At 37.3% G+C, this 25,091-nt stretch overlaps 1 protein-coding gene across 1 annotated transcript in view; it reads left to right on the top strand.

The window, feature by feature from the left end:
* Positions 1 to 25,091, top strand: part of MTMR9 (myotubularin related protein 9) — a 54,920-nt gene that overhangs the window by 24,675 nt on the left and 5,154 nt on the right. Inside the window, exons 4-9 of the mRNA XM_027599490.2 lie at positions 2,850 to 3,023; positions 5,109 to 5,326; positions 6,177 to 6,338; positions 9,137 to 9,278; positions 11,074 to 11,294; positions 20,402 to 20,553. Coding sequence (XP_027455291.1) covers positions 2,850 to 3,023; positions 5,109 to 5,326; positions 6,177 to 6,338; positions 9,137 to 9,278; positions 11,074 to 11,294; positions 20,402 to 20,553 — 1,069 coding nt within the window. The remainder of the gene's footprint in view (positions 1 to 2,849; positions 3,024 to 5,108; positions 5,327 to 6,176; positions 6,339 to 9,136; positions 9,279 to 11,073; positions 11,295 to 20,401; positions 20,554 to 25,091) is intronic.

Here is a 25,091-nt window from a genome sequence, read left to right as displayed (position 1 = left end):
TAAGAGCTAATACCCTATTGGATGAAATAAGAGCTATACCCTATTGGTATAAGCGTAGACCTATATATGGATGAAATAAGAGCTAAAACTGTAAAACTTCTTGAAGACAACCCAGGAGAAACCTTTATGACCTTGGATTAGGCAAAGGTTTTTTAGATAAACACCAAAAGTGACTGAAAGCAGATTAATTATATCCTAGTTTGGGATGTGGAGGGGAAGATATAGATTACAAAAATACACGTGGGATTTTGTGGGAGATGACTGAAATGTTTGTTATTTTGATTGTGGTGGGGTGGTTTCATGGGTGTATACAACTGTCAAAGACTCAGGAAATCATGTACTCTAAATGGATCTAGTTTATTTTTCATACAAATAATCTCAAAGTTGATTAAAAAGAAGAGAAAAAACTTAATGTAAAGTTAAGTAGCTGATTAGAAACAAAGAGAATCAATGATCTGGAATATAGATTTGAAGTAATTGCTCAGAGTACAGAGCAGAGAAACGAGGAAGATGGGGAAAATGATAGAGAATTTAGATACATGCATGGATGGATGATAAAGGGAGGAGATCCAACAATGTTTATTAAATGGGAGTTCAGGAAGAAGATAATAGAGAAAATGGAAGAGAGGCACTATTCAATCAAATAGGTAATGGTCTAGAGTTCTCCAGAATCCATGAAAGTCACAAGCTCCTAGATTAAAGTGTCTCGGCAAACACCATGCAAGACAATAAAAAAGAAATCTTTACTTAATGTGTTGTAGTACAGCTATTAAATAGTAAGACAAAGAGAATATCACAATGTGTTGTAGTACAGCTATTAAATAGTAAGGCAAAGAGAATATCACAGAATTAGAGAGGAGAGACAAATTACATAAATGGTTTAATAAAATTAAAATAGAAAAAAACAATAGGATAGAACTAAACATCTATTCTTGATAAAAGCTCTTGGCAGAATTGGATTTGAAGTGAATTTATGTAATCTGAGAAGTGCTACCTGGTAAATCTGATAAAGCTACCCAAAACAAAAACATACAAAACATATTATTCCCTTAAGTTCAAGAGTGAGACAAGATGCCCACCAACCATTACTCCTTGCTTGTTCAGTAAGACAAGAAGGAAAAATAAGTTTAAGGGTTGGAATGAAAGAAGCAAGACTGTCATTGTTGCTTATATGTTTGTGTATGCAGGAAGCTGAAAGAATCTTGAGATTGTAAGCATCTCTCTACACCAACCACAATTTTGAAAACAACTAAAATGCAACAAAAATATAAGGTTTCTATGAATATATCAAAGAAAAGATAGGCAAGGCTTTTACTGAGAGAATTATACAACTTTATTGAAAAAATTAAGAAAGCTTTAAAAAGGTAGGAGACGCTGTGCTCAGGGACAAGGAGACTGAATATTTTAAAGATGTAATTGTCTTCAAATGAATCTGTAGAGTCAGTGCGGTCTTGTTAAAACTGCTGTGGGTTTTTACATGAAATTTGACAAAAGTTGCACAGAGGAGCAAAGGACTGAGTGGAGCCCAGGTACTCTTGAAGAGCAAAAAAAAGGCGGGGGGGGAGGAGGATTCTTAGCCTACTAAATATCAAGTCTATGCTAAAAGCTATGGGACTTACTACAAATAAACCAGTGGGGACAGAATAGAGAGCCCTCTGTGTATGGAAACTTATTATATGCCAGAAAGTGGTATTGCAGGTCAGTGGACGATCATACCATTCTCCAGAGTAGGAAATCAGTAAGTAATGCCTAATCGTGAAATTCAAGAACTAATAGTATAGTCATATTATTTAGAAATTTGGAGGTAAACGCCAGAGTTAAAGCTAAAAGAGTTGAAAATGGTTGCCGCTGGGGAAAGGGAATTATGAGATGGAGGTGAGCAGGAAACAGGTAAATTCCTTTTTTTAAATAATAAATCTTTTAGAAACTCTCTTTAAAATTGGTAAAGAGAAGAACTGAAAAGTGAAAATGGTTTAATATAAAAATATATGGTATCATGTAAAAGGGTGTTTTTAAAAAAAATCTTCTTTTTCTACAGTATGCTGAACATACTTCGATTTTATCTTCTTGGTACTGCAACCCATGACCAGCATGTTAGGCCAACTCTGATTTATTGGAATGTATCAAAATGTGCATATACATAATTTTATTTTTTTAACTGTAAAAAGCTTTTACAGTCTTCAAGTGGTTTTTATTTTTGATGTTTGAAGTAAGTTGTCATTGGATAATTTTATGTTGTATACTTTTAGTCCTTACTGAGTGAGTTAGAAATTATTTCATTGATTCCTAAATATAACTTTTTTTTTAGTATTAAGTCATTATTATTTTAAGAAAGATATTACCAGTCTTTCTACATTTCCTTTTTTTCAAATAACAGAAGAGAACAAGGGATTTAATGTATGTAGTAGCTCTATTCTCATCTGTTCCGGTTAAGCATTATCTAGAGTATTATACTCTTCCTGTTGCTATACTGAGGAGTACCAAAACAAAAAAAAAAAAAGTAAATGATACCCAAAAAGATGAATGGGATGATGTCAGCTAATAGGATGCCATGTGAAATAGGAATTTGTGCTGAAATCACAGTAAAAACAATAGAGGAAGTTACAGTAGCCACATTTTGCTTAATATCAGGAAGCACTTTCTAGGAACAGAGGATTCCTAGCATAGCAAGAAGCTGATTCTGAAGAACAGAACTCTGTCAAGTATGGGTTAGGTATCCTTATATTAAATTCCTGAGAGATGGCTTCTTCATTGTATGAAAGTTGATCTCTAAGGTCCTTTTAAAATTTTCAAATTATTTCGTGACATTGAGATACTTGCTTAGCTTTGAAGTATTTTGTGTTTTTCAGACCAGTGAATGGAGGTTAAGCTATGTCAATAAGGAATTTGCTGTCTGCCCTTCTTACCCGCCAATTGTCATAGTTCCCAAATACATTGATGATGAAGCTCTTCGAAAGGTAGCTATGTTTCGACATGGAGGACGCTTCCCAGTACTCAGTTATTATCATAAAAAAAATGGAATGGTAAGTAAGTGTATGGTACTGCTGCTTGATCCACTGAAAGTCTTAGTTTACGGATCTTTTCTTAGAAATACTCCCTTTTCTGTGTACTTGTTCATGGATGTGATTAGTCTCTCCCGCTACGACTTCCTTCTTTTAAACTTTAGGGAATCAGGAGTAGTATGTTTTGTGATTAGGATAGGATTTTGAATTCTTTACATGATGCTACTCAAAATTAGAAAGGCCAGATAGGCTTATCTTCAGGACTCAGTACAAAGGAAACTAATGTTCATTTGACACTTTAAATAATACTGTTAGGTAGAAAAATAAATTTCTCCAACCAGAATAATGGTAAGATACTTTGTTTTAATTATCTTTACTAAATTTCCCTGTAAAAGGTAAATTGAGCAGACATTTTTATTTTCAAAATGGAGAAGAGTGACACATGTTATTGTTACAACTTTAGTACAGGAGTCAGTAATTGAATAGGCAAGCACTTGCTGTGTGTTTCCAAAATATTTTCTTTCTTTTTCTTTTTCATTTTGAGAGAGAGTGCACGAGTTGAGGGTGAGGGTAGGGTAGAGCAGAGGGAGAGAGAATCCTAAGCAGGAGCATGGAGCCTGACGTGGGGCTCGATCCTGTGACCCTAAGATCATGACCTGAGCCGAAATCAAGAGTTGGAGGCCTGACTGAGCCACCCAGCCGCCCCCTAAATATTTTCTAAATCTATTTCTGTTCTCTTATTTTCTCTCAGTCAATAACTCTGTTTCTCATTTTGAAACCAGTTGTAAATTAGTGGATAAGTTATAGTCATATTCCATTTCCCTTTTTTCCCTGGATAGTAAGTATGGATATTTAGAATAAAAAGATTTCTAAAAATTTGCTATTTTGACATCAGGTCTTCTATCCTGTTTGCTCAGTAGTATTTCTGTTAATCAGTGTTCATTACAAAGCATTTTAAAAAATACTAAATATACTATGTGTCTATTTACATGGTTAGCGCAGACTGGGAGTTAACTGTTGTCATCTTCTGGATGACCTTTCTTCATCATGTTAAATTTCAAGGCAGTTAAGATAACAGCATATATATTATGGGATGAAATGGAAATAACTCTAAACTATTCACCAGGGAAGAGACCAGTATAATACTGATTTCTTGAGAAAAGTTTCAAAATCAGACTTTCAAAATATATAGTTGATAGTCTTTGGAAACAAGTTTCTAGGTCTTGAAATACTGAAAAGGATGAAAGAGGGCCATAGGATAATAGATAGTAGACAGCTTTCAGGATATTAAAAATTATTCCCACAAGAAGAATAGTACATAAGCTTTTTTATCTTGGCATTGGTGCCTTTTCTCTTTATAATTCTTTTCCTTTTTAAAAAGATTTATTTATTTGGGGGGGGCAGAGGGAGAGAATTTCAAGCAGACTCCCCACTGAGTGCAGAGCCTGACATGAGCCTCGATCTCAAGACCCTGAGATCATGACCTGAGCTGAAACCAAAAGTTGGACGCTTAACCGACTGAACCACCCAGGCGGCCCTTTACAATTCTTTTAAAGATATTTATTTATTTGTCAGAGAGAGAGAGCACAAGCAGAGGGAGAAGCAGTCTCCCCAATGAGCAAGGAGCCCAATGTGGGACTCGATTCCAGGACCATCATGACCTGAGCCGAAGGCGGACGCTTAACCAACTGAACCACCCAGGCATCCCTATAATTCTTGATAAAACCTGCCAACCCTGTTTATATAGTTGAAACAGAAGTTTACCAGCACGTAGGCCATTATTCTTGTATTACAAAGCTGTGTCCAGTAAAGAATTTACTGACTAAATGAATTATAATGTTTGATCTCTTTAGCAATTATAATGTATTATTTGGAAATATTTTGAGATATTAGGAAGAAAAACTGTTAAAAGTGCAGGGCTTATTTTTGTTTTACAGTTATTAATTATTGCAAATATATAGAACTATTTCTTTGTTTCAGGATCAAATTCATTTCAAAGTGTCACACAATTGTTTTTGAGATACTCTTAATCTAGGTAATTCATTTCTGTTTTCAGAAACTTTCAAAGCAACTAGTCTTCAATTTTAAACTGCATTGTGCTTCTAGGTAATCATGCGAAGTGGTCAGCCACTCACTGGCACAAATGGGAGAAGGTGCAAAGAAGATGAAAAGCTGATAAATGCTACCCTCAGGGCAGGAAAACGAGGCTACATCATTGACACCCGATCTTTAAATGTAGCTCAGCAAGCTAGAGCCAAAGGTGGCGGATTTGAACAAGAAGCTCATTATCCCCAGTGGAGGCGGATTCATAAGTCCATTGAGAGGTAAAAGACTCTGGAGACAGTAATGGACTTTTATTAGAAGCAAATTAGAGTGAGTGAGCCCTTAGCTGTTCAAAGGTCACAAGTTCTCAAACGAACCTACCCATTAACTTAAAGTCAGAAATTGGCTGGATATCCTGTCGTGTTTTATAAGATGAGCGGGAAACTTAATCTTGGACTTGCCCAAAAGCATGCTTTCTCTAAGTGAACTCTTCAGTTTCATCACTGCAAGGTCTGTTCCTCTATTAGTAGATCACTGGTCACCACACTTAGTGAACAGATATGCTACAGATAAGTATATTTTTCTAAGTCAGAATTCTGACTAGAGACTTCCTTTCCCCCACACCCACCTAATCTCACATGGTATTTCCTCCACCAGTATCTTTTATGTTTGCAGTTAGAGGTTTATAAGGGCTTCTGGAATGGGTGGGTGGGGGTTGGAGCTAATAAAACGATGGGGTCTGAGCTGGCCTCGGCCATCCCTGCTGAAGGAACCAGGTGTCTAGCGTTGGATTTGTGGGAACAGGATGGCAGATGTCAGTGGTGTGGCCTCGTGACTTGTCACAAAATGCAGTGTTCTGTCCTGTTCCCTAGTCAGATAATTCCGCTGTGTGAACTGGTTTAATCTGTTCATCTGAGGAATGACAGGCGTGTTAAGCTTCCTTGCAACCATGTTTAAATATTAGTTTTTCAGTGTTTAATTATCAAGTTATTGTATAGCAAGGTAAATATTTTTATACTATTTTGAGCTACTTTGCCTCTTGGGTTATAGTGGAGGTTGGGGTTTTGGTTTGGTTTCTCCTTCATCATTGTATTTTCTATTTTCTTTTTTACTTTTTCTTGTTTTTTAAAGGTATCACATTCTTCAGGAGAGCTTAATCAAACTCGTGGAAGCTTGTAATGACCAAACACATAACATGGACCGATGGCTCGGTAGATTGGAGGCTTCGAACTGGCTGACTCACATCAAAGAGATTCTTACAACTGCTTGTCTAGCAGCTCAGTGCATCGACAGGTAAAGTGTATTTCAGTGTTCCAGAATGGGACACGTACTGCTAACTAGACCTTGCTTTTATCCAGACTACGTTTATATATTGTGTTAAAGTTTGCACCTGTCTATACCTTATGTTCAGATCATTGTATAAATTACTACATAAGATAGTCATTGCCATTCAGTTATCGATGAGGTATGTGCATAGAGTCTGGTATGTAATTGATGATTAATGAACCACATACATACACACATCTTCAATGATAAAACTTTTTTTTTAAGTACTAAAGGAACTATTTTTTTTCTATAAAATCCTTGAATTGTGAATCTACCATTTTTCCTTTTCTTAAACCATGAAAAAGAATGAAAAGAAGTTTCCTTATTTGCTCTCAGAGGGCCAAACCTGCCTTCTTACTTTTGAAATATCAGTGAAAAAAAACATGTAATTCTGTTACACGGTAAAATGACTCTAATTTCTCAGGTACCTTATTAACAAACTACTTGATATGTGTAGTTATATCAGGATCTCAAGTTGAGCAAACCTGAGGGCAGTGATGTGAAGTATATGAAGTAATTTTATTCACTCAGTTGAAGGTTGCTAATCCGTGAGACTTGAGGCAGAAGACTTGAACACAGAGGCAGAAGGATTGGTATAAGTTGTTGCAGAAGCTTAGAATGCCCTTTTTAAGAAGGGGATTCCTCTGAAACAATAGGTAGGTATAAGAATCACCACCACATAGTTGGATGGCACTTTTCCTTGAGACTGTAATTTGTTTTATTGATGCTTCCAAACTAAGGAAATACACATGTAATATTTTTACGGTTAGTGAGAAATTGATCATAGAACAGGTTGCTTAAGATTATGTGGTGAGTTAATGACAAAACCAGTAATGGGTAGAGATTCTTGGTGTTGGGATTCGCAGGCTGTCATTGTTCTTTGTCTTAGGCTTTACGGGTTAAAGAAGAGGTTCTGAGGCAGAGAAATCAATATTACGGAATGATGAGACATTAATTTGAAGGGTTTCGTTTCTTTTTAACCTAAGTTAAAAAGATATCCCCTTGCATGGTGAATACAGAGGCTTCCGGTTTCTTATGAACTGTAAATGACAATGAACATTTATCACCATGTTGTCTGAGATTGCAGCCATGATAATGGGATGCTACAGGTCAAGGCAACCCGAGGTGCAGAACAGTAATTTAACTCCACCTTTGTTTAGACTCAGCTGGCCGCCAGAAACAAACGGACTTCCACGTTCTCATAAGCATTGAAGGTTTTGGTTTATTTTGCCATGTTTGGGTTCCCTGTTCTGATATATACTAGCTTATTACTTATACCTCCATAAAAATCTGCCTTTGTAATTAATTGCTCAAAATGTAAGAATAGACCTTGAATGAATTGAGTTAAATTGAGAATATACCACAGATAACTAAGATATAGCGATTCAATGTATACATCAGAAGCTTTAAAATACTTGCTCATACCCTGCTCCTAGTCACAAGATTTCATCCTAAGAATGAGGTTGTTAACCTAACCTTGGGTGAATGACAGGGAGTCTTATTTTCAAATTAAGAACTCTCAAATAATTTCACAGAAGACAAAAAGCTAAGTACAGTGTAACAAAAATTAGCAATGACCTAAATAACTCCTAAGACATTTAAGTAAATTTTAGTTGATCAACTAAGAATATTATATAACCATTGATACAGTACTTCTAAAGGTGATATGAAAACATGGGAAAATGTTTATAATAAAAGTGGAAATAATAAGCAATTACCTTTTGTTATAGCTACATAAAGGATATAAGTACAAGAATTAATAGCAGTAACCAAACTTGAAATTCTTGTGGGAAAGTGGTGAGGTTATTTTCCTTTTTCTTAATATTTTCTTCACTGTCATTTCAATATGAGAGTTGGAAGACGGGGAGGGGAGATGTACTTAATTTAGTTTTTGGTGTTTTCTCCTACTGTCCTTAGAATAATGGGGTCCCAGACTCCTTCTAAGTATTGTGGTATGGTAATATCATTGCCACTGACTTTCTAGATTGACAGTTTTATGCTTGTTTGTTTTTTTGTTAGTTCTTTGTTTGTTTGTTTTTTAACTGTTTCTTCTTGGGGTGCCTGGATGGCTCAGTCGATAGGCATCTGTCTTCAGGTCAGGTCATGATCCCAGCGTCCTGGGATCGGGCCCCGCATCAGGCTCTCCACTCTGCGGGAGGCCGGCTTCTCCCTCTCCCACTCCCCCTGCTTGTGTTCTCTCTCTCGCTGTGTCTCTCTCTGTCAAATAGGTAAATAAAATCTTAAAAAAATAAAATAAATGTTTCTTCTTGTTTTCATGTTTCTGAAAGTGTGGTTCGGGTCTTGTTTCCTAGATCCATTAGATTACAGTTTATGAAGGCGTCCTTATAGTCAGCTGATGGTGAAAAGGTAGAATCAGGGTCAGAGAGATACAGAAAAATAATTTCAAGTGTATGTTTCTAGGTTTGATGAGAAGGGCTTTAATCAACTATTAAGGCAGAAAACATAAGCACCTATTGTGGTGATAAGGACTGCTTTGGGGTTTTGTTAAAGGAGAAAAAATTCAACTAAAATGTTTTGTGAAGGTTGTTATAACTTAAAGAGGTTCTTGCCATGTGAAATTTGGAACCCATAGTTTTTCTTTCCTAAGAGAAGCTCTCTTCCTGTGCCTTAGTTCAACTCTAAACCCTACTGGACAGAGCAGAATGCATGAGTTGGAAATACTGTACTCAATAAATGTTTGTTATTAACAGAGTTGATTGACCGTGTTGGGAGTATCCCATTTGTACTCTGGATTTTCCTATCAGGGAAGGGGCATCCATATTGATTCATGGAACAGAAGGAACTGATTCCACACTTCAGGTTACCTCCCTGGCCCAGATCATCTTGGAACCAAGAAGCAGGACCATCCGTGGTTTTGAGGCCCTGATAGAAAGAGAGTGGCTGCAGGTGAGAAAAGCTGCTTGGTGTGCACAGGAACTGCTAATAATTGATGGGATCCCAGTTTGCAGGAGTGGAGAGAATGTATGACATTTTGATTGATTAAAATGCTTAAATTGTATGTTTACTTTTCTGGGAGCAGTTAATCTCTCTTCCTCTCAGTAAACGTTTATAATCTTTACTGCCTTTCAATTTTTGTGCCTCTCTCTGCTTATTTTGCTCATTTAGCGTTTCATTCCCTCAACAAACTCTCACTAATTGTACTTTGTTACCTACAGGGGAAATAACAAAGAATGTAAAATAGTCTAAAGATAAACATAAACAAGGCAGGAAGCGGGTGTGAGGACTTGTACCTATAAGGAACGGGCTCTAGCACTTTCTGCCTTTTGCTTTTGGGGCTCCACTCTGTCCTCTTGCCCCGCCAGGTGAAATCCTTCTCATGCTTTAGGATCCAGCTACATGTCGCTACTCCCATGAAGTCTTTGGGACCTTAACCTTCTTTACAGCTAAAAATCAATCCATTGTCTTCATGACTTGTTCCCTAAACTAGACCCAAATAAAGTGACTTCTCTGAGGTCAGGGAACCATGCCATTTCTCTTTTATCCCTAGGATATAACGCAGTGTTATTACATATGCTGAATGACAACTGAAATAAAGGCCTCATAAAATAGATTGAAATCCTCCCAAGTCAGAGGTTAACTTATAAATGTATATACACTGTGTAACTTAGTAAATAATCTGTGATTAAGAAAAGTGTTTAGATATATTTTGAAAGTAGAATTATCTCTGGAGAAAAATCATTTCTGGCCCTTCTAGTTAAAATTCAGATTTATTATGTGTTAATGCTGTTATGTATGCCATGTCTGTCTACCCTGCCTGACGACTAATGTGTATCTCTGTTCAAGTCAGACCATCCCAAATATTTGGTAAAAATCTCTTCAGCAACATTCCTCATGATGCATAGCAAACAAATAAATGAATGTGATTTACTTACTTAAATATTATCATATTAATGGGTATCAAAATACCATTAGCCACTGGAAAATGTTCATAACATTTTCTTTGTCAGATGAGGTAGTATAAGGACTAAAGGTAAAGCAAGTGTGTGAAATACCTAGAAGGGTGTGATTTGGGATAAGATCAGTAATCAGTTTCTGGGTGGGCCAGAGATCCAAATGATTCTTAATTTCCTTTAGTCAGTAGAGGTCAGACTCTTCCAGTTCTTTTCAAGAGAAGAGGGGAACTAGGGACAATTTTATCTCTAATACAAAAGTATTCATAAAGATTTCTTCAATATAATAACTTTTTTCCACATGTAATTAAAAATTTAATATCAGGAGTGACCTTATAAAATTTGTGTGTGAGAGCTCCATATTTATTTCCATTTAGTGGTGAGGCTTATGTAGTTTACAATAATCTGTAACGCTTTGGAGAGAGAAAAGGTGATAGCTGTCTTTTGTTTGGTACCTAAAGACCTTATATTCTTTGACTTTGCTACAAATTATAGAGACCTAGAAAATTTTACTTTATAGAGTTCACCAAGGATAATTGCAGTTCTTAGGGTTATGCCTTAACTGCACAGCCTTGTTAAATATTTGGAAGTCGTGTTTTTTTCCTCAGCTGCTGAAAATTGTTTTAAACCAAGAAATCATTAATCTAAATAGCAGCCATCCAAATTATATGGTGTTCCATTTAATAAGAGTTTCGTTGCAACTGTGTGAAATAATGTTAATGGAATGTGCTGTAAATAATAAATGTGCTCTCACTAGGCTATGACTGTCACATTTCCATCTTCTGTCTTAGGCTGGCCACCCATTCCAACAGCGCTGTGCACAGTCAGCCTATTGTAATAGTAAGCAGAAGTGGGAGTCACCTGTATTTCTCCTCTTCTTGGACTGTGTGTGGCAGATACTTCGTCAGTTTCCTTGTTCTTTTGAATTTAATGAGAATTTCCTCATCATGCTCTTTGAGCATGCATATGCCTCACAGTTTGGAACATTCCTGGGCAACAATGAAAGTGAAAGGTGGGTATACTGCTTACATGGGATGGGGGCCATTTTGTTTGTAGCTGTTTTGGTCACTTCCTAGAAGAGACCAGGATTTGGTTCTACATTACTGTTATTTATCAGATGGTAGAGGTTACAGTTAGTATAAATTAAATTACATGAAGTGTGTTCTTATGAGCCTATCACATGCTAGGTGAGAGCATGTCCTAGACTTTGTTCTTCTAGATTAAAATTAGTCCATACACTGATTTAAAACCTTTGAGTAAATTGGGCAACCATTTTAAATGTTAATTTCCTTATATAAGATCATAGTAATCTTACATCTGGAAGAAGCCTTAACATATACTCCAACTCTACCCTCCATCCAGTTTTACAGATTGGGAGGGGAATACCCAGAAAGTTAAATGACTTGACCAGGGACACACAGCCGGTTGGTCACCAGTAGTAGGGCTATAATACAGGTCTTCCTACTCCTGCTCCAGACTTTGTCTATTACCCCTGGAAACTGTCCTCAGGCCTCCTTTCACAGTCCAGACGCCATCAAGTTTATAGGTTTATTTAGAAGATTCCTATCAAAATGATCTTTAAAGGTGCTTAACTGGTAATCTCAATTGGGTACAGTCAAAAGGCTTCCTCTTCTCTTTTTTCCTTTGTCATCCTAGCTAAAGGACAGTTTTGTTGGTCTTTTCAGAGAACCAACTTTTGGTTTCACTGATGCTCTCTGTTGTCTATTTTCTATTTCATCTATCTCCTCTCTCCTCATTTTTTCCTTCTTTCTGCTAGTACTGGTTTACTTTGCCCTTCTTTTTCCAGTTCCTTAAGGTATAAAGTTACTGATTTAAAAGTTATTGATGTGAGATCTTTGTTCTTTTTTTTTTTTTTAAGATTTTATTTATTTGAGAGAGAGAGACAGTGAGAGAGAGCACAAACGGGGTGGGGCAGGGGGGTTGAGGGCCAGAGGCAGAGGGAGAAGCAGACCCACATCTGATCAGGGAGCCCGATGCAGGGCTTGATCCCAGGACCCTGGGATCATGACCTGACCCAAAGGCAAACACTTAATCGACTGAGCCACTGAGGCTCCCCGATCTTTCTTCTTTTTTTAATGTAGGTTTTTACTGCTATAAATTTCCATCTGAGCACTGTTTTCACTGAATCCCCATATGTTATATTAGCATGTTGTGTTTTTGTTTTCATTCATCTGTGTTTTTTCTTCTGTTACTGATTTCTAACTGTATGCTGTTGTAGTTGGAGAAGATATTTGTGTGACTTCAGTCTTTTAAAATGTATTGAGATTTGTTTTGTGGCCTAACCTGTGATATATCCTGAAGAATGTTTCATGTACACTTGAGAAGAATGTGTACTCTGATGTCATTGAGCAGAGTATTCTAGATTTGTCTTACATTTGTTCAAGTCATGTATTTCTTTACTGGTCTTCTGTCTAGTTCAATACATTATCAAAAGTGGGATATTGCAGTCCTCAACTATATTGGAGAATTGTCTATTTCTCTATTTCGTTATGTTGATTTTTGCTTCCTGCATTTTGTGGCTCTGCTGCAAGGTACATATATGTTTATAATTATTATATCTTCTTGATGGATTGACTCTTTTTCAGTTTAAAATATCCTTCTTTGTCTCTTGTAAGAGTTTTTGTCCTAAAGTTTATTTCATCTGATGTAATATATCCATTCCAGCTCTCTCTTGGTGTGGAATGAATATTTGTGTGGAAAATCTTTTTTCATCCTTTTATTTTCAATCTGTTTGCATCTTTGAATCAGAAGTGAATCTTTTGTAGACAGTATATAGTTGGATCATATTTTAGTCCATTCTGCCAATCTCTGCATTTTGTTTGGAGAGTTTACTTCATTTATATTTATAGTGATTACTGAAAAGGAATGGCTTATTTCTGCCAGTTTGAGATTTATGTTGTTTGTCTTATACCTCTTTTGTTCTTCATCTCCTCCATTACTTGCCTTCCTATATGTTTGATACTTTATATCATGTGTACTATCATGATTCCCTTCTTATTTTGTGTATATTAATTTTTTTTTTTTTTACTGGTTACCAGGTGGATTTCAACTAATATCCTGGATGTAGAGTTCTTGGTAGGTAGTTTTTTGGTTTTGGTTTTGTTTTTTTTCCTTTTAGCACTTGAGAAATGTCATTGCTGTCCCTTCTGGCCTCCATAGTTTCTGATAAGAAATCTGTTGTAGAAGGATCATGTAGGATCCCTCTACATGAGGAGTTGCTTCTCTCCTGCTGCTTTCAAGATTCTCTCTCTCTCTGGCTTTTGTCAATTTGATTATAATGTGTCTTAGTTTGGGTCTCTTTGCCTTTATCCTTCTTGGAGCCTGTTGAACTTTTAAATGTGTAGATTCATGTCTTTTATCAAGTTTGGGGAGTTTTCAGCCCTTAATAATTTTGTGTGTGTGGTTCTTTTTGTGTTCAGTTTTTTCTATTTGTATTGAGGTATAATTGACCAATTGGCCATTAATTCTTTATATATTCTTTTGTTCCTTTGCTTTCTCTCTTCTCTTTCTGGGATTCCTATTATGCATATGTTGGTGCCCACAAGCTGCTTAGGCTCTGTTCATTTTTCTTTATTCTTTTTTTGTTCCTCTCAGAATGGGGAAGTTAAGTTGACCCATCTTCAGATTTGCTTACTCTTGTGCCTGCTCAGATCTGTTATTAAAACCATCTAGTTAGTTGTTTTGTTTTGTTTTTTTCAGATATTGTACTTTTCAGTTCCAGAATTTCTGTTTGGTACTGTTTTATAATTTTGTCTGTTTATTGATATAGTCTAGGTTTTGAGACTTGTTCTCCTGGTTTCCTTTAGTTCTTTGTCCTTAGTTTTTGGCTTTTTTTGTTTTGTTTTGTTTTGTTTTGTTGGTTTTTTTTTTTTAGCTCTTTGAGCATATTTAAGACTGTTGATTTAAAGTCTTCATCTCATAAAAGCAAAGTCAGTGCTTTCTTAGGGACAATTTCTGTTAATTTTTTTTCTATGACTGGGCTATACTTTCTAGGGGTCTTTTTTGCATTTGTAATTTTAAATCTGGACATTTAAAATATTACAACATAGCTCTCTGGAAATTAGATTCTTCCCACTCCTTGGAGTTTGTATTTATTGCTTGCCATAAGCTGTAACTATTTATTTAGACCTTTGCTAAACTGTTTTGTGAGGTGTATTTTTTTCTCATGTGTAGTTTCTGAAGTATCTGTTCTTTAGTTTGTGTTCAGCTATTGTTTGACAGTGATTTCCTTGGTTTTTTTTTTAAGTTTTTTTTTTAAAGATTTTTTATTTATTTATTTGAGAGGGAGAGAGAATGAGAGATAGAAAGCACGAGAGGGAAGAGGGTCAGAGGGAGAAGCAGACTCCCCGCTGAGCAGGAAGCCCGATGGGGGACACATTGAATACCTGGAGCCAAAAGAGAGAGAGAGGAAAAGGGGGAGGGAAAAGTGAAAGGAAAACCCACTCCAGACAAAGGAAAAAAATCCTTTTGCAGTCTTTACAGATGGGCTTTATGCTGGAATATTCCTTCAGTGCTTTGTCAGGCCTCAGCCTTCACTTCTGGCCCTCACTGAGCCTAGAGATCAGTCAAAACCAAAATCTTGGGACCTTCTTGGGCCTTTTTGGAGCATGTTTCCTGCCTTAGGCATGCATATGGCTTTCTTAATTCCTTACTATACATGGGCAACTGTGAATACACTGCTTTTCCAAATAATCTTTTTCCTTGGGCTTTTGGTGCTCTGTTGTACCCCTCAACCATAATCTTTTCCCCCAGATGGCTGCAGGTTGTCCGTTCACCTTATGTGTTCTAGGAATGCCCACCGCTTTTCTGCCCATGGTGATTTCCAAGTTAGGTATAACAAAGACAGGTGCTTCAGGTAGCCCTTGGACAAGTTAGAACAGAGAGACACAATTCTTTGTGAATAAGGACTGCTTTATTCCCTCTGAAGCCAGGGACCAGGGTCCCATGCTAAGAGCATGGGCTGCCATCTTCAAGACCTCCATGAGCTAGGGTAAGGGTAGGACAAGAGCAAATAAAAATATCATTAAGCTTTTTTATTGTTTTTCAAGTTTCCTTTTCCTTGATTCTTCATTTGCTTGTGTGCTGTAAACTTCTCTTTCCCAGAAATCTGACAAAGTAGGTGCTAACAGTGTCTACTTGTGTCTTCAATGTTTCTCTGGAGGGATGGGCATTTGGAACTGCCTACTCTGCCATTTTTGGTGACATCAGTCTTCTTCATTTTTGAAGCATAGTTTTGCTGGTATAGACATCTTGGTCTGTAGTCTTTTTTTTTTTTTTTTTTTAAGATTATTTATCTTAGAGAGAGAGTGTGTGGAGGGTTAAGGGCAGAGGCATAGGGAAAGAGAGAATCTTAAGCAGACTCGCACTGAGCACAGAGCCCAAAGCAGGGCTCAATCTCATGACCTGGAGATCACTACCTGAGATGAACCAAGAGTTGGACCACAACCAACTGTGTCACCCAGGTGCCCTGAATATGTCATACCACTGCTTTCTGGCCTCATGGTTTCTGATAAGTGAGCCATTACTTTCATTGAGGGTCCTCTGTATGTAATGGGTCATTTTTCTCTTACTGGTTTTACAATTCTCTTTTTCTTTGGCTTTTGACACTGATGTGTCTTAGTGTGGACGCTTTGAATTTATCCTCCTTGGAGTTCCTTGATCTTCCAGGGTGTGTAGAATCACATTTGAGAAGTTTTCAGACATTATTTTTCAGACATTTGTTCTGCCCTTTTTTCTTCTCCTTCTGGAACTCCCATTGTGCATGTTGGTATTCCATAGGTTTGGAGGTATTCCATAAGTTTGGAGATTCTTTTCAATTTTCTTCAACTTTTCTTTCTTTTCTTCAGAAATTAATAATCTCAATTGACCTATCTTCAAATTCACTGATTCTTCTGCCAGCTTAAGTCTACTGTTGAGCTCCTGTGGTCATTTTTTCATTTCAGTTATACTTTCAAATCAGGATTTCTCTTTGGTTCTTTTTAAAATTTTTACCTCTTTACTGACATTGTCCATTTGGTATAGCATTGTTATCATACTTTCCTTTAATTTTTCAGGCATTTTTCTTTAGCTCTTCGAACTCATTTATGAAAGCTAATTTAAAGTCTTTGTCTAGTGGGGTGCCTGGGTGGCTTAGTCGGTTAAGCATCTGCCTTCAGCTCAGGTCATGATCCCAGGTCCTGGGTTCGACCCCTAGTGGTGCTCCCTGCTCAGCGGGGAGTCTGCTTCTCCCTCTCCTTCTGCTCCTCCCCCTACTCATGCTCACCCTCTCTCTTGCTCGCTCCCAAATAAATAAATAAAAATCTTAAATAAAATAAAGTCTTTGTCTAGTAAGTTCAATATGTCCTCCCTCTCCAAGGGACAATTTCTTTTGACTGCTTTTTTTTCCCCGAGTATGGACCACACATTCCTGTTGCTTTGTATGTGTTGTAATTTGCTTTTTTTGAAAATTGATGTTTTAGATAATATGGCAAATCTGGAAATTAGATCCTCTACCTTCTGAATGAATAACTTTTTCCTCCTTTGCTCAGGGACCTTATGTGTGTTATTAGGCATGACTTCAACACTCAGGTAGTTCACAGCTCTGTTTTAGCCTTCAGCTTATACAGGGCCTCAGGTTCAGCCAGAGGAGAAAGAATTGGGGCTATCTCAAGCATTTCCTAGGCATGTGCATACCCTTTTGAATTTGCAGGAATATGTCAGAGCTTTACAAAGCCCCCATCTCACCCCCTGCTCCCCAGGGACATCTCATTCCCCACATCTTTTATTTTTCCTAGGCTCTTATTTGCCTCAACTGGCATGACAGCCTCAGGCAACTGTGCTGTTAGATAGTTTCCTCTCATTGTTTTTGACAAATACCCTGGGGAATAGGGCTTTTCCCTCTGAGAACCTCAAACTGTGAGTCCTGTCAAATAACTACAAGACTCTACCAAGGAGGCTTTATGAGGAAGCTGCAAGAAACATCAAATCGTGACAGTGCTCTGGGGGTGGTACTTTTTGAGGAGCTCCAAAGCTGGTCTGCCCCTCCAGTGGCGACAAGGCTGCTGGTTTGCAGTGATAGTGCGGAGCCGGGGAAAGGGTGTTGGCATTGGCCAAGTTAAAATGCTCCGAATCCTGTTCTTTCAGAGGTTCATTAGTTTTTCTTGAATGAGTGTTCCTCAGATTGTCACAAGCCTTTTGTTAATTTCGAGTCGTGAAAGTATTTATTTTGACTGTTTTTGCCACTGTTTTCATTACTTTTTGGAGAAGATACACAGAGGTCCTTACCCTACCATTCCAGAAGTCCCACACCTACGTGGAACATTTTAAACTATGCTCTGAGAAACTTGGGCTACCTTCCTTTTTACTGTCATCAGCTCCTTCCTCATTCTCTCCAATGTACTTTCATGGAAAATATTCAAGACTTGAAATTAGAAGATTTGAGTTTGAATCTCTACTATTGCCACTTACTAGCCATACGACTTCTCTGAATCTAGTTCTGCTCATGTTAAAGGCAAAAATAATCTCTGCCACACTGGGTTATAGTGAGGATCAAATGACGCACATGTGAAAACTAGCATAATACCTGTCACATAATAGGCATTTTAAAAATGTAAGTTCATTCATTCATTCTTCCTTGAATCTTCTATCACCTGCTTAGCCACAAGCCTGGAACTTAACCACTGATGGCATTTTGACACAGAACCCCACGGTATTACTCTGGCTGGCACATTGATTCTACTGAATGTGACAGCAAGTCCTTGATGTTCTATGTCATCTGATGCTTTAAAAAAGGAAAGATAATTGGTAACCTTTAGCAGTTGGGAGTCAGCATGTGAAATGAAGCGTATTTACAGTTTCTTTGATAGAGACTAATACCAAGCAGTGTTAAAAGGTATTACACCAATGGTTAGATATGCTTTTAAAATGCTGAACAAAAAACAAAGTTGTATATGTCAACAAGGCTTTGCTGTTATATTTTGGTTTTGGGTTTTTTTGTTTTTTAGAAGATTAAAGATTATATATGGTGATATGAGCACTGGGGATTATATGCAACTGATGAATTATTGAACACTACATCTGAAACTAATGATACACTATATGTTGGCTAATTGAATCTAAATTTAAAAAAAGATCACATACAAATAATCATCACAAAGGCAATGCTTCGTGGCACTTAAATGTGTTAGAAATCTAGTTCTTGTCCTGCCATTTCTTTTCTTTCTTTCTTTTTTTTTTTTTAGAGAAAATTGGGGGTCGTGCATGCGCGCGCGCGCGCACACACACACACACACACACACACACACACACACACACACACACACACACACGGGAGCTGGGGGGGAGAGGCAGAGGGAGAGGAGGAGAGAGAAACTTAAGCAGGCTCTGCACCTAGCATAGAGCCTGATGTGGATTTTGATCTCATGACCCTGAGATCATACCTGAGCTGAAATCGAAAGTTGGATGCTTAACCGACTGAGCCACCCAAGCACCCCGAATCCTGCCATTTCTTAAAGCATGTTCAACTTAACCCCTAGACTATACTCTTATGGGGGAGGGGGAGAATTGGTGATTTACCTTGGTTAAATTTGGGTAATGTGGTATAATGTAGCCCTCCCTCAAAAAGTCACAAAGTAATTGTTAAGGACCTTAAGACACTCTTCAATAAAGCAACATATATAACTTTATTTCGGCATTTAAATAATACATTTGACTATGGACTTCTTACTAATATCTCCCAGAACTAGCCTTAATAAAGGGATCACAAATGCATTTTATCTCCCATTCTGATTGCCATTTGGTAGATCCTATGAGTAGGGCTGATTGAGAAGGATTCTGAAGCTGTATGGGTTGGGCTCCAGTAGAAAAAAGTTCAGTGACTGGCTAGCCATAGGTTTGGGGGGCAGGGCCAAACCACTTACTGCAGGAGCGGTGGGTACAGTGGTTTCCTATCCTCGCCATGCCTGGTTCCTGGGGACATAGTATAGGACTTGCTATCCTAGCAATTAAATTGCAGTACTACATGGGAGTTCTGTGATTATGTGGATTCTTTTTATTGCTAGCATAAAAAAGATGCTGTACATAATTGACTAATAAGTAGTTTCAGAGACAAAACCAATTTTATAGCAAAACTTCAACTTGAGTAGAAGCCTATGAAAATTGAATATATTATCTCTTTGGTTAATGTAAGGCCTACCACAAATTATCTTTAAGTTCTTGTTAAAATTTATTTTTTCCAAAATGTATCAGTTCACGTTCTATCCCTGTGAGTTTATTCTATGATAAAAGAGTGTTACAGAATTTCAGGGTTATTGTGAAGGCTGCTCATTGTATATAAATGTAGATTGAATCTGTATTTACATCAAGATATTCATTTTTAATCTTTGACAGCCCATCTGCATTTTATGTACATGTAATTTATTTGTCCTAAAAGCTAAGTCTCTAAAAAATTTTAGGCTTTGCGATTTGACTCAACCTCTATTTTTAATATGTCTGTAATCTTTGTTCTTTGCATTCTAGACTTTTCCAAAACAAAAAAGAAAGTTATTTTTATATTTAGCTATTTTAAATTAAAATACAGTGCTGGGGCACCTGGGTGGCTCAGTCAGTTAAGTGTCTGCCTTCAGCTCAGGTCGTGATCCCAGAGTCCTGGGATCCAGACCCACGTCAAGCTCCCTGCTCAGCAGGGAATCTGCTTCTCCCTCTTCCTCTGCCACTCCCCATGCTTGTGTTCACACGCTCTCTCTCTCTCTATCAAATAAATAAATAAAATCTTTAAAAAATAAGATAAAATACAATGCCAGATACAGTAAAGGATTTTGCATATAGTAATGTTCTGTTCTCTGGGTTAATGTTTAACACCATACCTAATATGACCAGATTCTGATTTTATTCTTCTGGTTGGCCTTGAAAACCTATGAAATAGTTTTGCTGTTATTGAGTTACAATGCTGGTTGAATTTTCTGACGAATATTTTTATTTTACACTATTTTATTTGTCTGTTAAAAGTTTTGTGTTCTGCCTTCTAACATACAGAGAAAAGAGACTGTCCCCTTGGGAGGAGCATTTAATAGTAGTTGTTATCATTTAATTGCTTTAATGGCAGTTTTCTTCCTTAATCAGATGTAAGTTGAAGTTGCAGCAGAAAACGATGTCTCTGTGGTCCTGGGTCAATCGGCCCAGTGAACTGAGGAAGTTCACCAATCCTCTCTTTGAAGCCAACAATCTCGTCATCTGGCCTTCAGTTGCTCCACAGAGTCTTCAGCTATGGGAAGGTAAGCTCTGCATCTTTTGCAGACTTTTTATCAGTAGTCAAGGACCCTCTCTGAACTGCCTCTTGAGTACTTGCTGTTGTTGGTATTTGAAGCTGGTGAGTGGACCTGACCCTCAGACCTGTGTGTAACTGCTGCTTTTTTCGCAGCGCGGGCATGGTTCTCTCCTTCACATCCATTATCTAGTCGCATTTCTTTTGTTCAGTCCCCATTTCAGAAATGAACAGTGATTATTCAGTGGATACTGCTGTTTATATTGGATATTTTCGCTCAGTGGGAAGATACATTACTATTTTTAATCGTGATTACAACTTTACCAACTTAACCAAATGTTTAGGTATACAGTTCATTCTTGTCGAGTATATTCCTATTGTTGCAAAACAGGTCTCCAGAACTTTTCTTCTTGCAAATCTGACTGTATACTTAACTAAACAACTTCCCATTGCCCCTGGTAACTACCATTCTGCTTTCTGTGTCTATGAGTTCGACAACTCTAGATACCTCATGTGAGTGGGATCATACAGTATTTGTCTTTTTGTGAATGACTTCTTTCACTTAACATAATGTCCTCAAGATTCATCCATATCGTAGCCTGTGTCAGAATGTCTGAGGTTGAATAGTTTTCCATCGTATGTGCTTACCACATTTTGTTTACCCTTTCATACACTGATGGCCACTTGGGTTGCTTCCACCTTTTGGCACACAGATGCACAGATATCTCTTCAAGACACTGCTTTTGATTCTTTTGGGTATATACCCAGAAGTGGAATAGCTGGATCATATGATAATTCTGTTTAATTTTTGAGGAAGTACCATACCATTTTCCGTAACAGTTGCACCATTTTACAGTTCCACCAACAGTGCACAAGGGTTCCAATTTCTCCACATCCTTGCCAACACTTGTTATTTTCGGATTTTTCCCCCCTTTGGTAGTGGCCATTCTAATGGGTATGAGGGAAAATACATTACTTTTTGTGTAAGAAAGTTGGTAGGTAGTTGGGACAGGAATAAATCGTAAGCTCCAAGGAAATGGTTTCTGTTTCCTTTATTAAGCAGCCGTTGGGAAAGGTTCCTCTGTTAAATGCTATTGAAGGGTTAATGAACTAGTCATTCTAGTAAGGTTCTATAAACATACATAATGCTATCAGTGCAGTGAGGCACATATCTCATTGTTCATGTGGAACAATAATCCATACTTAATTTTCCAATTCATTCTAAAGAAGGTATTTAACCTACATAAATTTTTCAGACTCCTGAAATTTATCTCCATAAATACCAAAGCTTGTCTTTAAAAAGCTGACCAAAACCTATCTAAACTATATTAGCCATCCCTTAAACAAAGACTACAAAATGCCATTCCTTTTTAATCATTTTGAAGGTATTAAGTACATCTTTATTCATTTTTGTATTTTTTTTAATATTTATTTATTTATTTGAGAGAGAGAGAGCATGGGGGGTGGCAGAGGGAGAGGGAGAGAGAGAATCTCAAGCCGACTTTTGCATTGAGCCCAATGAGGCTCTTGATCTCATGACCCCAAGATCATGATCTGAGCCTAAACCAAGAGTCGGACACTTAACTGACTGAGCCACCCAGGCGCCCCTCATCTTTCTATGAGGCGGCACAAAGCCTACAAGGTGCTAGCTGTTTGGTAATTGAACTGAATTACCATAAATGTCAGTTGTTACACCACATTTTAATATGTTATGCCCACAAGGGCAGTTCATGTGTGGGAAACTGTTTGCCCTTTATCTGTAAAAGGGCCTCAGATTGCTTTGCTCTCTCAGTTTGAGACTAAGTCTGTTTCTGTCACTTCTCTGGATGTCAGCTCTCACGTCTCATTCCTCTTGGCATATCTGTCATTAGCTGCTTCCTTCCTCCTCAGTTTATGCTTCTAATCTTATCTGTTTAGGTGTCCCCAGGTTAGAATTGTGGGAAAGTGGCCTCAGATAGTCTCCAGGTTCTCGGGGTCTGAGCTTTAGTGCATTGGGAATTTTTGGCTGCTCAGAACTTCTCTTTGCTTACTTTCTTCATTGTTGTAGTCACTGGTACAGGATAAGTGATCTCTTAAATGAGAGATTACAGCCAAACTTTTTGTTAAAGATTTCTGGGACAGTTTACCTAGAAGCCACTGTCATGTTGCTTGGGAGAAAAGCCAGATTTGGAGTTGGATGGCCTGAGGGACGATTTAACTAGTTTTTTACCAAACCTCATTGAGAGTTTAGAGATGAACTGATTGGAGGAGATCTTCTTGTTACATGAATGAATTCCTACCATTCCATTAAGAACAGAGTTTCCATATGTGGTTAGTGCCCCAACTTAGAAATGGAAGAAATTCTGTGTGAGGTAAAATCTTCTCATAGTGGGTATATGGGTTGTATAATGAGCTTAAAATGTCTCTCTTCTTGTTATATTTACATCATAGTTAGCCATTAGTATTAAGTAATTCCTGAATTGAAGAACAGGATTTTAAATACAAGCTCATATAATGGAAAAATCAACAAAGTCCAGTCTTTAAGCTATGTTTCTGTTTTCCCTTTCTGATAGAGAGTAGCTTTAGGGTTCTGGAAGTTTGGTTTATAGAAAGTGTTTTAAAGAATTATAAAACCTTTGTGAACTTATCAGCTACTGACAATATTGCTGCCTGGAAAGTTTTTGTAGCTCTTTATTTGAATGTCTTTAAGCCATGATGTTGGGATGATAAGGCTAATGTAGATCTATGCAGATGAGGAAATGTTTCCTGTTAGTCTATAATAAAAGGATAATTATTAGGAAAAGAAGGACATGCCTGTAGAATTGTAAGACCACCTCTTAAGAGACAGGGAGAGAGCGCACTGAAGTTTAGGCTTTCTGTTATTTTCCTTAATTGAAGTGTAGTTGACATATATTAGTTTCAGGTGTACAGCATAGTGATTCAACATTTGCATACATTACAAAGTGATCACCATAGTAAGTCTAGCTACAGCCTGTCACCGTACAAAGTTGTTACACTGTTATTAACTATGTTCCCTAAGCTATACGTTGCATCCCCATGTCTTATTTATAAGTAGAAGTTTGTGCCTTTTAATCCCCTTCCCCTCTTTTGTCCCATCACCCCATCTCCCTCCCCTGTAGCAACCGTCAGATTGTTCTCTGTATCTGTGTTTCTGTTTTCTTTTGTTTGTTTTGTTTTGCTTTTGTTTTTTAGATTCCACATCTAAGTGAAATTATGTGGTATTTATCATTCTCCACCTGACTTATTTCACTTGGCATAATACCCTCTGGGCCCATCTATATTGTTGCAAATAGGAAGATGTCATTCTTTTTTATGGCTGGGTAGTATTCCACTGTGGTGTATCTATACCACATCTTCTTTATCCATTCATCTTTTGATGGACACTTAGGTTGCTTCCATACCTTGGCTATCATAAATAATGCTGCAGTTAACATAGGGATGCATATGTCTTTTTGAATTTGTGTGTTCATTTTCTTTGGATAAATACAAGAGAGTGGAAATGCTAGATCATATAGTAGTCTATTTTTAATATTCTGAGGAACCTCCATACTGTTTTCTGTAGTGGCTACGCAATTTTGCATTCCCACCTACAATGCATGAGGGTTCCCTTTTCTCTGCATCCTTGCCAATGGCTGTTATTTCTTGTCTTTTTGATAACTAGTCATTCTGACAGGTGTGAGCTAATACCTCATTGTGGTTTTGATTTGCATTTTACCCTGATGATTTGTGATGTTGAGCATCTTTTTATGTGTCTCTTGGCCAGCTATATGTCTTCTTTGGAGAAATGTCATTTTTTAATTGGATTGGTTTTTTTTGATAGTGAGTTATGTGATTCTTTTATATTTTTTATATTAACCCTTTATCAGTTATATCATTTCAAAATATCTTCTCCCATTCAGTAGGTTGCCTTTTGTTGATGGTTTCCTTCATTGTGCAAAAGCTTTCTAGTCTGATGTGGCCCCATTTGTTCATTTTTGCTTTTGTTAGCCTTTGCCTGACAAGACATATCCAAAAAATTACTGCTAAAACTGATGTCAAAGAGCTACTGCCTATGCTTTCTTCTAGGTGTTTTATCGTTTCTGTTCTTGCATTTAAATCTTTAATCCATTTTGAGTTTACTTTTGTATATGATGTAAGAAAGTGGTCCAGTACATTGTTTTGCATGTAGCTGTCCAGTTTTCCCAGCATCCCTTATTGAAGAGACTATCTTTTCCCCACTATATATTCTTGCCTTCTTTGTTGAAGATTAATTGACTGTCTTAAGTGTGGGTTTATTTCTGGACTCTATTCTGTTTTGTTGGTCTGTGTGTCTGTTTTTGTGCTGTTAACATAGTGTTTTGGTCACTGTAGCTTTGTAGTATATCTTGAAATCAGGGAAGGTGATACCTCCAGCTTTGTTCTTTTCTCAAGATTGCTTTAGCTATTTGGGGTCTTTTGTGGTTTCATACAGATTTTAGGATTATTTGTTCTATTTCTGTGAAAAATGTCTTTTGATAGGGATTGCATTGAATCTGTAGATGCTTTGGATAGTATGGGCATTTTACAGTA

Source organism: Zalophus californianus, chromosome 2 (assembly GCF_009762305.2).
Source record: "Zalophus californianus isolate mZalCal1 chromosome 2, mZalCal1.pri.v2, whole genome shotgun sequence".
Lineage (NCBI taxonomy): Eukaryota > Metazoa > Chordata > Mammalia > Carnivora > Otariidae > Zalophus > Zalophus californianus.
The sequence above is the reverse complement of the archived record's forward strand: the minus strand, read 5'-3'. Positions and strand labels throughout refer to the sequence as shown.